Below are 16,339 nucleotides of genomic sequence, written 5' to 3'. Positions count from 1 at the left end.
CATTAACTCTCATATTTCCCAACTATTACGAACTCATTAGACTGGGTTATTTCCCGACCCCATGGAAATCCGCAAAAAAGATTTCAATACCGAAACTAAGTAAAGATAGCACCAAAATTCAAAACTATCGACCAATTAGTCTCCTCCCAGCGGTAAGATTTTCGAAAGAATTATAGATAACCGCACCAGAACCCACCTAGAGCAAAGTAATCACCTTTCCCCGTATCAATCAGGCTTATTCCGCGCACACAAATCTACAAGAAACTAACTTTCTGCTTATCTTTTAGTCAAAACATAGGTTTGAGAAACCTTTGTTCTGTCTAATAGTTTTTCGGTTTTCTATTGTTCCTCGGAAGTTGTATGCTAAGAAATAGAAGCGATAGAAGCGATGAGACAAGGCGCTCGACGCATCTCAAGGGCGTAGCCGGAACCGGTGGGCTGGGGGCGCCAGCCCCCCCCATGAAAAATGTGGAGGGGCGGAATTAAGTATCATTCTGCCCCCCCCGCCCCCGCTTCGCAAGTCAGAAAAACCCTTTTTCATTTCCAAACGAGAAAAAAATCTCATTTAGAGCACCAAATTGCATCTAAGGCCAGTTGAAAATGTAAAATTATATACAAAAAATGGAGTGGGTGGGTTGAAGTGTGCTATATTGCTCCAAATTGTATCTGAGGCCACCTGGAAATGCAAAAAAGTCCAAAGGGGAGGGTGACACCCCTCCACTTAGACCCTTTCCCCAGGCCGGCCATCAGTCTTCAGCCCCCCCCCCCCACTCTAAAGTACCTTCCTACGCCACTGACGCATCTTGTCAGTGATACGTGGTTTCAAATCGAATCTTTGTTATTCATAAATGTTTTCCGGTTTTGTGTTGTTCCTCGGAAGTTGTGTATGCTAGGCGATATAAGAGTTCAATGTTTTAATCGAAATTTTTTCTTTAAAAATGGAAGGGAGGGTGATAACATACTGCCCGATACTGTTGTTTTAACTGGTTGTAGTATAAGTCTTAGATCTAATGGCTTAGAAATTGAGTTTGGCCCGGAAATACATGAGTGTCTGCAGAAAAAAAAAAATCAGGGGAATAATAATCCAAGTAGACTTTTGTATACGATGGGTCTGGGGTCCTTTCCAATAAAACAAATATAGACTACCGCAAATGCGATTTCCGTCCTATATTCAACAACTGTGGATAAATATAATAAAATGAGAACTAGTTATGATTTAAGTTACATCGACTTATATGAATGCTGCTCCTGCATGCTCGTAGTATATTAATCTAAGAAAGCTCATACGTCTCACAGTACGATGAAAAGAGTACTATAGTGTAACAGGTTGTAAGGCCCCGTTTATTCTTACATCAGAGACATATAATTAGAAACATCCAAATACTTCCCTTCCAAAATGTTATCTTCTCAAAATATTTCCCGAAATTGACCAAAACTTCAGGTAATTCAAGTGAATGTGGAACCACTGCAGGACTTGAAGCTAGCTCACAATGTGAGTTGTTTACGATTTTGTTCGCACCCAGACCGTTTTACTGACCACAATTTACCAGCCTCGTGTATAGATTGTTTCACATGATTGAATGTGTTAATACTTCAGCGGAGAAGTCACGCCTAACAGTGTCAATAGTAATAATTCTCGTCTTTTATAGCATATCATTTTCACAATGCTGGATTAAACTGCGCCAAAGTTCAACACAGGGCGGGAATTTGAAATGCAGCGGTTGGTAAAGACAAATTGGTGGGGACACGGTGACGGTATATCATGTCCCCACCACTGAAAAAGTTGGTGGGGACGCGTCCCGCTGGTTCTGCGCCCATGGGTTAGTGGTATGTACCTGAAGAGCGAGACAAACTCAATGTTTAGGGTTCAAGCCCCAGTGAAGGCAGTTAAATTTTTTTCCATTATGCACCTTTAAATATTAGAAACAAACAATATTTCTCAATAGATACAGTGGTTGGTGCTTTGTGCCAAAAGAGCAAGACAAACTCCTTGTCTAGGGTTCAAAGCCCTGTGAAGGCAGTTTTCCTTTTTCTATTCTTATACCTCTTTCTTCCATTGTGAAACTTAAATATTAGAAACGAGCATTACTTCTCAACAGTTAAATTGGTGCAGTGGTTAGTTCTCAAGACAAACTCCATGTCTAGGGTTCAAACCCCAGTGTAGGCAGTTGCTTTTGCTGTTCTTATATCTTTTTCCTCCCATTATGAATCTAAGATATTAGAAACAAAATTCTACCAACACATTAATACCAAGTATGAATAAATTCTGACTTTCGGTTGCGGAGTTAAGCATTTGGAGATTTTCACGTTTGACCCCGTGACCTCATTATTATTCATGAGATGAGCACCAAAATCAATAGGGTTCATCTACTCACCATGGCGCATCTAGGTGCCAAGTATGACTTCAATCCAACTTGCCATTGTTGAGTTATCATGTTTACAAGGCAAGGGCGTCACATATACACACACGTAATCACAATCGCATAGGTTCCTTGAGCCTTCGGGTAAGGAATAAAAAAGGGGGCAAAATTTGGTTGTGTCTCTGCACACCACACGCCTGGTTTACACCCAAATCTAAGTCCATCACTTTTGTGTATTCCTTTGTCATCACAAAGAACCAACTTACACGATGACCATCAAAACCAGAATGCAAAAATGCAATGTGGTTTTGATGATGTAACATGAGCAGTTTTCTTCATGAATCTGATGTAATGTACAGTGAGGGTGTACATGTTTACAAAGGTTTCACTATTTGACCTCTGATGACCTCTGACCTCCACCAAAAACAAAAGACTTCTTTAACTCAATGTGGTACTTCTACATACTAAATAAGAGGTCGGCCCAAGCTTCCAGTATTGAGATATCGTGATTACAAGATTTCACAATTTGACCCCTCTGGACCCCAAATGGCCTTTGACCTCCACCAAAAACAATAAGTTTCTTGTAATCAATGAATGGTCAGGCCAATTTCATATTTTATGTGGTACTTTTACAAATAAAATATGAAATTGGTCTGACCTTTCCTTCTTGAGATATCGTGTTTACAAGTGTTTTCACAATTTGACCCCTGGTGACCCCAAATGACCTTTGACCTCTACCAAAACAATAGGCTCCTTGTACTCAATGTGGTACTTTGACACACTAAATACCCACTCTCGCACATACACCATCATGAATGCATAGGTTACGATTATCATCCCAACCCAGAAATGGAATTCGCAATGCCGCTTTAGTGAAACTGATTGTGTTTTATAAACTGGAATGTTCTATCTCATAAATTCACCATCACAATGAGTCTTGTTTTTTTTTTTTTTTTTTGTGTGAATATTACTTTAGCAGACATGTAATACTGAAGACAATCTATTCATAAAATGAGCATACCAACCATCGAGCAATTCCCTGCAACTTGCACAGCACGTTTAAACTAGGCAGTTACCTTTATGGAAGAAATTTCTCCAAACTTTTCAAAATCCATATCTTTGGGATTGAATCATGTTTTCAGAATGTGGTTCTCACTATTAACATAATGGAGAAAGGTTGTTTCGCTCGCTATTTCAAGCAGTAAGCTAAAAAGGTAATATAGAGACGAAAAAGCACATAAAGTATCAAATGAAAAGTAAAAGTATGAACATAAGTAGAATGAGGAACAAAATGTATGAAAACAATTTCTTTTTAATATACCTCACTATGTATGATAGTACATTATGTAGTAATCCTACTAATACCACATCAAGACAATTACACTTGAGGGAACCAAGTAGTGGTAAAAACATAGGTTTACTTTTAAATATTGATGTAAACAATTTCACTTTTCATCAACCAAACTATATATACTTGAGAGAGAGAGAAAAAAATGTTGAATATCTGGAAATATCTTGAGCAACTGTAAAATGTGAAAAATCATTCAATTTATTTACAAGTCATTAATAACTGCATAGAAATGCCTCGTGAAATGAAATGGCTTATTCTCCCTCCCTAACCCCCCCCCCCCCACACACCCTTTTCACCCACATGCTCTGTTACAAGGTAAATAATTCTTAGTGTCAATAGAGTAGTAATAGTAGAGAGGTCCAACGTTGGTTTCGAAAATCAAGGCCAGCAAGTTTTCCTGTCAATACAGGAAATTGTTATTATACTTGTCTTTGCATATTGTTCAGTTTGGAGGAATAAATATTCCATTTATAGGTAAGCATTTGACTTGACCACATAGCTGGACTACATATGCGTTTTACAGCATGTATAAAATTTGACTACATTGCTGGAGTAATATAGCTGATAGCTAACCGTAGCTTGACAATATATAGATCATAGCTTGACTACATGTCATTTATAGACATTGACATCTTGGAATAATTTGTCATGAAGACCAATTCAAATTTGTCCTAACTTTCAAGCTGCCCTTAAATACCATAAATTCCAGGTTTTGAGATACTAAACCCCGAAAATTCCCAAAGAGAAACAACCCCCCGCTCCCCCCCCCTCCGTCAGAGTGAGAAGCACAACATACAAAATTTTTGGACACACAGGTTGAAGTTTAAAACATGTCAAAACATTTCCACGATCTCTCGCAATTAAACATTCTAACAAATACACCAGTCCTGTCCACCTACCGATAACCGATAAATATTACAAGAAGCCTTACAAACTGCCTTGTCAGGCCTTCAGGATCTCTTTAAGAACAGCTTAAATTATTCCTAAATAGATTCAGAACGATTCACCAGAGGTACTAATCAGCAGTATAAATTTCAACACAAATTTCACATTTTCTACCATACATTGAAAGGTCACCAGTTCTATGCTAGATAAGTCAAAGAATGGTCACTTATGAACTTCAAAACTAATTACTCATTGTAATTAACTATAATATATCTTCATAGCACTTCCTTTCTAGTAGATCACAGCAATTATTTCATTAAAGCATTCTTCCATGTCTGTAAATCACCTATAGTGGCCCCAAACCTCCAGACAAGTTTTGAAGAACTTTTGAGAACTAGCTTGTTAACATTTGAGGCAAATATCGATGACTTTTTAATGGAGGTATTGTTTTTTGAATATTTGAGTAAACATTTGTGAATAATACTGTCTTTTAATAATATTTTTTTCCTTCAATACTGGTTAAATTTGACTCCAATCGTCTGTGATACCCAAGACTAAATACAAGCGTATAATTTAAGTTATGCTCGTTCACTATACTGAAAGTATATATAAGTATGTGTTTGCAAATATTTGCACACATCACACACGCATTTCTAAATCAAACGGAAGCTGGGACGGACAAGACGGCATTTGAGAGATGTTACGTAACAAACATTTCATTTTAGAACAGGAAAAAACATTTTGGCGAAATCTTCTACATAGATCTTGACTGATATGCTAGGCCTATCCTTGATCTAATACAATACCATAATAAAAGTTCTCTTTCCTCCTAAAGTGATGAAAAATTGAAAAAATTGCAGCCAAAGATGCAACATTTGTTTATCTTTACAGTCCCAATTAATCTCTTCAATAACATGTTACTTGAATTTAAGATCAATTAGGATGTTCTTTGTGCTTGTTTTTTTCAATCTGTTTTGCAGCCAAGAAAAAAAATAGAGTTAAGGTATGTCACTTTTCTTTACATCCCATACGAAATATAAAACTTGACTTTGAATGTCTTTTTAAACAATTTGATAAAACTATAAGAAGTAATCGAATGCCGCATTGACTTTCATACCCACACCCAATCTGTTAAACCATGTACCTAAAACTCATAGCCATTTATATTATCTTTGCCCTGATCTCTTAACAATGAATTAACAAGCACTTCACTAAATATCTCTTCTTTCTACCATAGTCGCAATAAACAATTTTGAAGGTAGTTTTCGGGAAAGAGAAGGAGGGAAAAAATTGAAAAATGAATATATCCAATTTAGGCTACGCCACGTTATAATATGACTTACAAAGAAAATGACAAACTTTCTATGGATATTTAACATTTTACATCCAATAGCCAGCACCAGTCTAGTAACACAAACACATTGGGTGTCATAGTGCAGTTAGCAACGACATTCCCAATATTTAGACTTTTGCCATCTTTTTTTTCAAACTACCTGAATGAAAAATCAAAATACAAAATCAAATGTAGAGGGGTGGAACAGCAGCAGCGACATAGCCAACTACTCAGTACAACTGTGGGTTCCAATTCAGGGTTCAGTCAACTCCTGCAGTAGCTGCTGTACACATTATCAATGCCATCATCATATATGTCATATCTTCTAAAAGATCTAATGACTGAAAAATCAATAGATCTATTGACAGACTATTGATAGATATATTGATGGATTGCTGATAGATCTATCAATTTGAATTTACTGACAGATCTTCTGAAAGATCTACAGACAGAATAATTGATCTACTTATATCTACAAATATATCTCTCGATCAAACTGGTTGATCAATTAATAGATCTATTGACAGATTAATATTCATTTGCTCTGGTGATAGGATTTATGGATTAATTTACTGACACAACTATTGATAGATTCACTGACAGAGTTATTGATCTACTGACTGACCGAGATAAAATCCTGATAAAAACCGACTGATTAATCCATATTGGTCTATCGATAGATCATTGAAAGATCTATTGATTGATCGACTGACACGGTTTCTGATTGAGCTTATAGACACTACTGACTGATCTATTTATAGATCTTTTGACAGATAAAATTCACCCGTCTACTGATAGATCCATTGGCAGATATATTGAACAACTGTTGATTGATCTACTGACAGCACTTCTGATTGAGCTATAGACACTACTGACTGATCTATTTATAGATCTATTGACAGATAAAATCCACTGGTCTACTGATAGATCCAATGACAGATATATTGAACAACTATTGATTGATCTACTGACAGCACTTATGATTGAGCTATAAACAGATGTTTTGATATAACTACTGACTGATCAATTAATAGAATTATTGATATCCCTTCCGACTAATCTAGACAAAGATCTATCAATAGATCAATTAATGACTCTCTCAATTCGTCTGTGTCATTGACAATGATGGTTCACTGGGTCTGGCTTAACATTGTCTGATTGATACTTCATTGTCCAACAAACAGTCAATCCTGTAGATAAGCAATGATGCTTCTTTCAACAACTGAAATCATGTTGTGCACAAAACTGGAGAAAGTTTGATTTCAAGTTTGGAAAGTCACAACAAAACCACACAGACCTCTGTTTGAGCTACAACCAATATCCAGAATTCACGAAAACCAGCACCAATCAACCGTGCATTATTTTGTAACGGAAACTATTGGTGTTTTTTTCCCACCAGAAATGACTTTTGACGTTACTACTGCATATTCATGACATTAATGCCTTACAAAATACACACTAAATCCAATGTCCCAACACCATTTCGCTCTCGGGCAAAGTTCTAACACCTTGAAAACATGTGATTTGAAAGCTTTAGAATGCGGGTTCCAAACATAAAATACATAAAAATTTAAATTCCATAGACCTGTCCTGGATTCAACAGCTCATCATTTGCAGCACATAAATAATGATGAACAAGGGAGGGTCCTGGAATCGGGGTTTGAGCGGGGGAGGGGACGGGAGGTAACATCACCAGTAAAATCAAGTTTTGTACATAAAACTACTATAACCATGCCAATGTCAACACAGAATCTTTCATTTATGATTTTTGGCTCCAGTCACCAAAATAAAGGTGTAAAACCTGTTTCACAAATAAGTACTGGATTCTTGAGACCATTTCCGAGTCTGTTTAGTCCGTTCCAGCAAAGGCAAGGTTTTTCTGCAAAGTGATATAGTCTACTGTTAAACAACTGAAACCTCTTTTATAAGTTTGTACTTTTAAGAACATTCCCTGAAAACTCAAATTCCTTTTGAATGTAATTTTATAGTCTCGGTGGGCCGGACTCGATATCCTCAAATTCAGACGGTTCTCCGCTGTCGTAACATTGGCCGCCAAACCTCTGGAGCAAGTTGTAATACTTGACACTCGGCAACCAACTGCGGTTTCTCCCCGGTCCCAACTCGTCGGGGTCTTCGCTCTCCAGGGCTGCCACTTCCTCGGGTGAAAGACCGACCTCGGGGTCGTGTGACGACCCTTGACCTTGCTGACCTCTGAAACGCTGCAGAATGTTCATATTCATGCTCGGTAAGTTGACGTTGGGCATGCTCGGCATGCTGGGAAAGCTTGGTAGGCTCGGAAACCAGCTACGTCGGCTGGCGATGAAATTACGGGTCCTGTTGGCCATAGCGGATGGTAGGCTGGAGGGTTGCATACGTGAAATGTAAGCACCGACCAACTTCATATAATCTGTGCTCGGGAGTCAAGGAAGATTGAATAGTCGGGATACAAAAAAATTGTCTAGCATTGAATTAAAAAAATGATGTAAAGATATTTGACATTCGTACGTGACATATATGACGTTAATTGAGGAGAAGAATGAGAGGTTTGCCTAGAATAATGCAACCCATCCAGCAGCATTCCCCTTTCTTTGCTTTTCCTTGTAACTTCTATCTTCCTCCTGTGAATCTCAGGCACTGTGTTAGATGTTTGAAATGTCCATTTTTTGTAAAGTAGTTTTTGGATGATTTTTTTTATACCAGTTTTTGTTTTGAAATTTCAATTGTTACCTAACATAACACAACCACCAAGGCTTTAGAAAGCAGCCTGTCTACTGGACGGCTGAACAACTGCGCAAAAGAAAGAAAATTAAGAACAGAGGAAAAGAATGGCACTGACCAAACACATTATAAGCCAGCATTAAGCAGGAGAGATGTGTTGGTTGAGTGAATAGAACAGCAATATGAACACTGCAGGAGAGATGTGTAGGTTGAGTGAATAGAACAGCAATATGAACACTGCAGGAGAGGTGCGTAGGTTGAGTGAATAGATCAGCAGTATAAACACTGCAGGAGAGATGAGTAGGTTGAGTGAATAGAACAGCAATATGAACACTGCAGGAGAGATGTGTAGGTTGGGTGAATAGAAGATCTTGGCCGTAAATACTCCCCTTCAGAAGGATAATAGGTCCACCCATAATTTTATTTTATTTAAGTATCTCCAATGTGATGGAGGGTGACACTAACTTATCATTTTACCTATTTGAGAGTTTTTAGTAAAAATGTAATCTGAGTTAAAGGTAGACAACTGGTCATCCACCGGACGACCTCCAATGCTGATTTCGGTCTTCCCGACAGAAATTTGGCCCTCTCGAATGACCCCTAAAAATTTGTCCTGCATACCATAAAACATATGTGAGGCTTGCCGTGAACAAGTGATTCAACCAGGTGTCATTCTTGTTGTCCCCGTTACACAAAGAATCAAAATCTGTAGGTTTTGACCACTGGATTCCCTTTCAGATTCAGATTCTCTTTATTGCATCCCAAGCTGGGCAATTGATTGCTCACAATATAAAACATACGTACAGTACATAAAATACACACAAAATATATCAGACTCTCAAATACTAAGACATAAGACTTAAAACAAAGCTGGCAAGATACGTAAAAACGGTAAAATACAAAATACAGTAAAACAGCACCAGAGATACTTGTGAAACATTGGATTGCACAATGAGCAAGATTACTGACCTAATGAGTAAAAGATACAATATGAAGTTTAAAACAACGAGGGATAAAGGAGGATTTGTAACGATTCGTAACTGCACGGGGTAGTCTCATCCACCCACTGCGGGGTATTATTGCACTTTCCAAATTAACGTGTAGAGGGTGGCTACTGTTGTTGAGAACCCCAGCAAGTTTACTTTGAAGGTGAAGATGATATGAGGTGTTCACTGATTGCTGACGTTTGCCTAGGATGCGACTGACTTGGCTTATAATAGAATCTATCCGTTTTCTGTCTGTACCATTGACATTACCTCCCCAACAATTAATGCAATATGACCACACACTGAAAATCACAGCATTGTAGAAAATAGAAAGAATGTTTCTACTGATGTTGAAGGTGTTCAATTTCCGCAAGCAATAGAGTCTTGGATTGATCCGTCTTACCAAATAATCAATGTGGTCATGCCAATTCAGCTGATCATCCAAAACTGAATTGGCATGACCACATTCCCTTAGAATTTAACCAATTTTCATCTATGTTGGCAGCTCTAAAATACTAATATCTATGACATGCTCAAAACATATTTGATTTCCATGTTTATACTAGTTATTAACAAAAGGTGCTATCAAGTGAAATCCAAATATATTTTGTTTATCCATTCAGTAATACAGGGCCTTGTGTTAACCCCATAGGCAAGGGTACGAGCAAAACCCATTAATCATTACATCCCACCTTAGTTGAAAAGTAAGACATATACATTGGAAAGGATATAGCAAGGTCCAAGGTGGCTGGCCTCCATTGACGTATAAGACATAAGATAATCCGTCTTTTCCCTTGCCACGTATAGCATAGTAATAAGGCAAGTACTCGTGGCGACGAAAACTGTGCTTTTCATAAAAACTAATTGCGTTGGTGTTTGATGCCAACACGTGTAGATAGACGGCCTTGATGTTGAGTTTATCGTGAGTATTCAAATAGTTGAGCAGGTTGGTCAGGAGTGCGGTGGCTGGAATGAGAAATGGGAAACTTTGGTTTTTCTTCAAACGGAATGATTTAAATGCCATGGATAACTCCACAAATAAGAAGTCAGTACTGTACCGAGCTTGGGGGACCTTTTGTTGAGTTAGCAAAGCAACATTTTCCCTCAAACGGAAGTACTCTTCCACAAAGTATCTTCTTACCTGGTCAATGTGATGTCTTAACTTACCCTTTAGACTTGGAAAAAGTCAGTATGTATTTTTGTATGACTTTTATGGCTGGTGAACATGTGTTTAGACTTCTTTGATAAAAACCTGCTAGACTGTCGTTATTGTCAGCAATTTATGAGCATAGTTAGTATAAAACTGCTGCTTATTGCACATGCTAATAGTAACAAAACTGTACTGCAACAGAACACTGATCATCTTTTGAGATCAAAGTTCACACTTCACTCATAGTGTGTGTATGTGCATATGTACGAATAAACATTCTAATGAAGTTTACACAAATATGTTACAAATTGGTGACAGTTTCAGTAACTATATATTTGCATATTTTGTCTTTCACAATCATCAACTCACCAATTCCTAGTCGTCTGAAAGTAGAGACCACACCCAAGCTCAAAATATATGCCACCTGAGTAATGGATGGGAAGGCTGATGAAAGTATTGTTGAATCCTAAAAAACAAAAACAAAAAACATTTTCACTATAATAATTCCGTAGAGGGAGTGAATTACATTAACAGAATAATAAAATACTAATAATCAATAGATTGATGCCAGCAGGAGTCTTTGTTGACTGCCCCAGTTTGAGGCGAACCAAGATGCTGCTTGCTATATGCTGGCATCCAAAAGTAAATTTCTGTTTATATGGTCATAAAATAAAATCATGTTTGAATAGCAAGAATGTGAATTATGTCAAGAAGTCATTAAGAGTGATGAAGTAGACCCTTCTGTGGTACTGTCTCATGTTGAAAACTTCTTCTTTACCTCTCTGTGGAGTCGTGCCCTGGCTTTGACCTCGGAGACCAACAGTCCTACTATCTCGTTGTTTATTACAGCAGCGAGTGAATGAAACCTGCTATCGCTGGTAATATCGTGATACCATGAGTCAGGATACCTGGAGACAAGAGCAACATTAACAGACGGGGCAATTAGGTGACCAGTGCTCGGTAAAAAAAATTTAAAAAGCAGCTTTAAGAACCTTTATTGGTAAATACAGGTTGCAGGTCCCATGAAAACAAACAGTTGGCAAGTTTCTCAGCCAAAGAGATGGTGTTCTTGGAATATTTGACATTTGAATGGCTGTAATTTATCTACTGTTACTTAGAGAGTCATTCCTCATGAATGAGAAACTATAAATTCTGTAAATCTGTTTTATTAAGGGAAATCATACAACCACTCATTTGTCTGCGAAGGGATGGTATTTTTTTCTTAAAAAGGAAGAAAGAAGAAAATTAAAAAGAAAGAAAATAACAAAGAGACCGACGTACTCTACAGGAAACCAATCTCCACATAATGCCTTTACTTCTGGGACATCTTCTGGACAGAGCAATCTCAGTTTAAAAGTTTCCCGCACGGACTCGTGCACTTTTTGTTTCCCGACTACCGCGAGGTACGAAGACGGCAGATCTTTCTGCAAATCCTTTCCTGATGAGGAACATTCACAATTCTCTTTATCTTTGGGACAACCGCAGACGATTTCCTTGCATTGCTCAACTTCGTCCTTGGCCGCAGCAGTGGTGGTGCAATCTTCCTCTGGGGTGCTGCTCTCTGGAGTGTTGCTCTCCGGACTGCTGCTCTCCGGACTGCTGCTCTCCGGACTGCTGCTCTCTGCTTCACTCTGGCCGACTGGCCTTGGTTCTGACGACGGTTCATCGTCTGGCAATTCATCTTGAGTGATTTGTAAATTCTCCAAACTCTTAATGTCAGTTATAGGTACACCTCCGTCAGCCGAGTCCGACGTAGCTTTCGGGTTTGAAATTTTGTCGTTATCGCAGTCCTGTTGTTCGGGTGCACTGGATGCGACGGGCTTGACATTTTTGGCTTCGATTGTGGCTGGTACGGTCTCGTCTGAAGGTTCTACCTTATTTTGTGGCCTGTTAGGCACTGCACTTGCAGCTGCAACTGCTGCACTGATGCTAGGGGCACAGGTTTGACCTCCTCCTCCATGTTTCTCCTTACTGCTGCTATGGTTTGCTTTTGCAACGACTGAGAGGCTATTCACTAGTCCCTTCACACTTTTAATGCCAGATTTCGCTACTCCTCGTGATGAACTAGCGATGCTGCTACCGCTAAGATGAGGTTTACTCCCCGATGCATTATGCGATGACTTGTCCTTCTCTTTGCCCTTCCCTTGAGGGAAAGGAAGGACCCGCGAGTGTCGGTTCATCCTGCAATCCGGCCAGTCCAAGCATTACAAAAGACTCCACAAAGCTTCACTGCCTTCTATAAAACGGGAGGCAATGAAAAAAAGATTCTGTCAAAAGACATTGAAGATAAATTGGATATAGATATTTCTGAATCTTCCTGGAGTTGAACACGTACCTGTATGAGTAACGTAATCGGCAAATGAAGCTACATCAGATATTTACACGGTACATGCTCTCCATAGTTAGGGTTATATTTTACTCCTCAACAATTTGGTCTTTCACTAAACTCATTTAAAAATTATCAACTTTGGCTATGCATTCTTGATTCATTGTCCATGTCCAAGATCAGTGCAATGGAAAAATCACACTGGAATGTTTTTTCCAAAACCCTGTTACTTGTACCGTTGCAATTTAAGTTAGGCTACTTCCCTTGTGCATAGGCTATCGCACAATTTTACATAATTCAGTCTTAAGTAGTCATTACTTAATTAATACATACTACGGTCTACATATTTTAAGCCTGTTTGACAGAGTTGTATTCCTACAGATGTGTTTTAGTGTTATACCAGTAACTAACTATGTTTGTACAGTATACTATACGTCATGATTGCAGGTGAGTACTTTGTATATTAGTCCAAGGTCCATGACAGTATGAAAAACAATCCTGATAATTACATATCACCTTCATTAAGCTACATATACATACATAATTATATACATAAATGACAACTCAGAGATGGCTTAAATTTTTCTTGCCTTAAGCAAACATTTGCTTGCTTAGTTGGCTTAAGAGTTAATGTTTGTTGTTTTAGAATAAACATATGTACATACAAAGATAAAGGCCTTCTAATGATTGATGTCTTTGACCTAAGTTATGCTGAATATTACAACCCTGTAGGCTAGAGCCATGGAATTGAAATTCTTCATTCCCAATCCATAGTTAAAATAGAACAGGTACATATATTGGAGGTTCACATTTCATACAATATTTAGTGTTATATCATTATCAACAACTCTATACACAAGCATAGCTATTGCAATCAAGCTACCCTAGCAAAACAGAAAAGGAGGAAACCATGGCTAATTACTAAGGATGAATCATGATATTAAGCAGTTTGATTGAATTACTACGTTTTAACATATTTTCAACTTTTTTTAATGAAGTTATAATTACTTCTTTTCATCAAAAGTACATTTAAAGAGCTCTAACAGTAGTATTCTATTCATTGTTTAATAATTTTTTAAATGTTAGGATGAATACCATTCACAATACCAATGGTTGATGATCAGTCTTTTAGTAATGGCATCATAAATAATTGCAATAGTAACTGCAACACTGAAACAAGGATACCTCAATTTTGCACTTACATGAATTATTCCACTCGTTTACAAGAATTAGGCTACAAGGTCATTCAGAGTCAAACCGAAGATGGTTACTGCTGGACCCTCTCCAAAAATTCCCACATTTATTGTATGCTTGGAACACCATGAAATAAGCATAAATTCTGAAAATTTCAGTTGCATTGCATTTTATACTAGTAAAGTTTTTTAATTAAGTGAATTAAACCAGAAGCAGACAGAACATTGCAAATAGTATTTGTTAATATGACATTGAAATGTGCACAGTATTGAATTGGAAGATCTTGAAGTACAATACTCAGGATCAAAAACATGTTTTACATTTCCAAATAAGGCAAAATACCCTCCTGAAATTGTTTGTACAAACAGGGTAGTACTATATCTCTTCCTGAAAAAATCATCAGATTTTTGCAACATGACATGTTTTGGGTTATTGGCTGTCAAAGAACTTTATACTTATAATTAAAGTATTGATCTAACATGGTTACGTTGGTAAAGAATAGGCATCAGAACCCTTTCCGCATGCTGAATCTAGCAACTTTAGAGCTGCACAACTTGTGTGTACTGGACATAATAACCTATGAAAGAATCAAGTACCCAGGAGCAATGGTTTGGGAGCAATTTATCACTAAAAATAGCACAATTTAGCACAAGCACAAGTTGGGGAATTTTTTACTTGGGAAGTTGGGAAGGCCTACATTAGTTGACACAAGACTTTTGGAAGTATTGAGGTTCTATCATTCAAGTGAGATATCTTCAAACCATTGATAAAATCAAGTAATTGATCAAGCTGTCCTTCAATGTAACATTTGTGCTCTAGCCTAGGTCTTACTCGTCGCATCTCCAAATTAGACGTAGATCTAGCCCATACAAAGTCACTAACGTTATACTATTCAATAAATTAATAGTCCTGACCCAACTGGTAAGAAGTATTACAAGTGCTAGTTGCTATATCTAACTGAGCCTAAGCCTACATCGTCCTTTCTTATGACGTACATTCGTGACTTAATTGTTAAAGACCAAGCTACTGGTGTTTAGGTCTAGCATACATTACTGTACGTAAGGCCAACTTTAGCTTAGGCATAGCTTAGCCTACGCTCTAACTTATAGTAGCCTAACATAATGTAGGAACTTTAACTCTCTTGAAATGTCAACAGAAAGTTTTCCGATTACAAAAGGAACATTCGTTTATTAAAACCTAGGCTTAAGTATAGAAACAAACCAAATTTGTGAAGAAGGGTCATGTTGATCTGCCGCCCATAAACACTCTTCCCCCACGGTGTTTCGCAGACGTACTTCTATTGGTAATGGCTGCGTCCGCCTACTTCGTTACTGTTCTCTGACTTACGAATTGATTTACCGTCCATTACACACATTCACATATCAATACTATAGTGTATGGGCCTTGCAGTCTGCAACAACACTTCCCGGATTGACCTGACATTTTAAAGGCTACGTCAGTACCCTGTACAACACTGCGTTTCCATTGTTAGCCGTATAGAACGCGGATCGTCCGCCTGCAGTAAGTTAGCAATACTGTACCTTGATAAGGATATCGCATAATACAAATGATCAGACGAGAAGTGACGATACTTTCATGACGATTCCGTTGTAGGCTTATACGAATTTTCCTTTACAATAAGAATACAAATGCCTATTTCTGCTTTCCTAAGCTGAGCGATCAAACGGGATGATTTGACATGAAAGACTCACACAGGGGAAATGGGGGAGGGACTCAAGCAGTGCATGGCGAGTTACCTCAGTCAGGTGTTCGGGCCGGGGTGAGGTGGGTGGATGGGGACTTGAATCTCACGTACCTTAGAGGAAACGAGAGCACCTACGGTGCTTTACTCACTGATTTTCATCTGTTATGAAAGCATACGAACTTTGTGGATTTTGTTTATGCCGTGATGTCACAAGCTAAGCATAATTTCCTTTCTATGAATGGTGCCTTCTACCGATACTGAAAATCTGAAAGCGACTAACAAATAAATAAATAAATACTAATAAAAAATGCAGGAAATTTCATCGATTAAT

General features: G+C 38.0%; 1 protein-coding gene across 1 annotated transcript; it reads right to left on the bottom strand.

Annotated features, from left to right (window-relative positions):
* Nucleotides 1–3,654: 3,654 nt before the first annotated feature.
* LOC139960321 (uncharacterized) lies at nt 3,655–15,723 on the bottom strand. Its single transcript, XM_071958614.1, has 6 exons — nt 15,525–15,723; nt 12,065–13,019; nt 11,562–11,691; nt 11,153–11,249; nt 10,365–10,599; nt 3,655–8,338 (listed from the first exon to the last, which is right to left on the bottom strand). Exons 2-6 carry the CDS (start codon nt 12,961–12,963, stop codon nt 7,912–7,914), a joined length of 1,788 nt encoding a protein of 595 aa, XP_071814715.1. The 5' UTR covers nt 12,964–13,019; nt 15,525–15,723; the 3' UTR covers nt 3,655–7,911.
* Between the last annotated feature and the right edge of the window lie 616 nt (nt 15,724–16,339).

The sequence above is a fragment of the Apostichopus japonicus genome, chromosome 19 (genome assembly GCF_037975245.1).
Source record: "Apostichopus japonicus isolate 1M-3 chromosome 19, ASM3797524v1, whole genome shotgun sequence".
NCBI classification, from domain to species: Eukaryota; Metazoa; Echinodermata; class Holothuroidea; order Aspidochirotida; family Stichopodidae; genus Apostichopus; species Apostichopus japonicus.
This window is presented reverse-complemented; position numbering and strand designations above follow the sequence as displayed.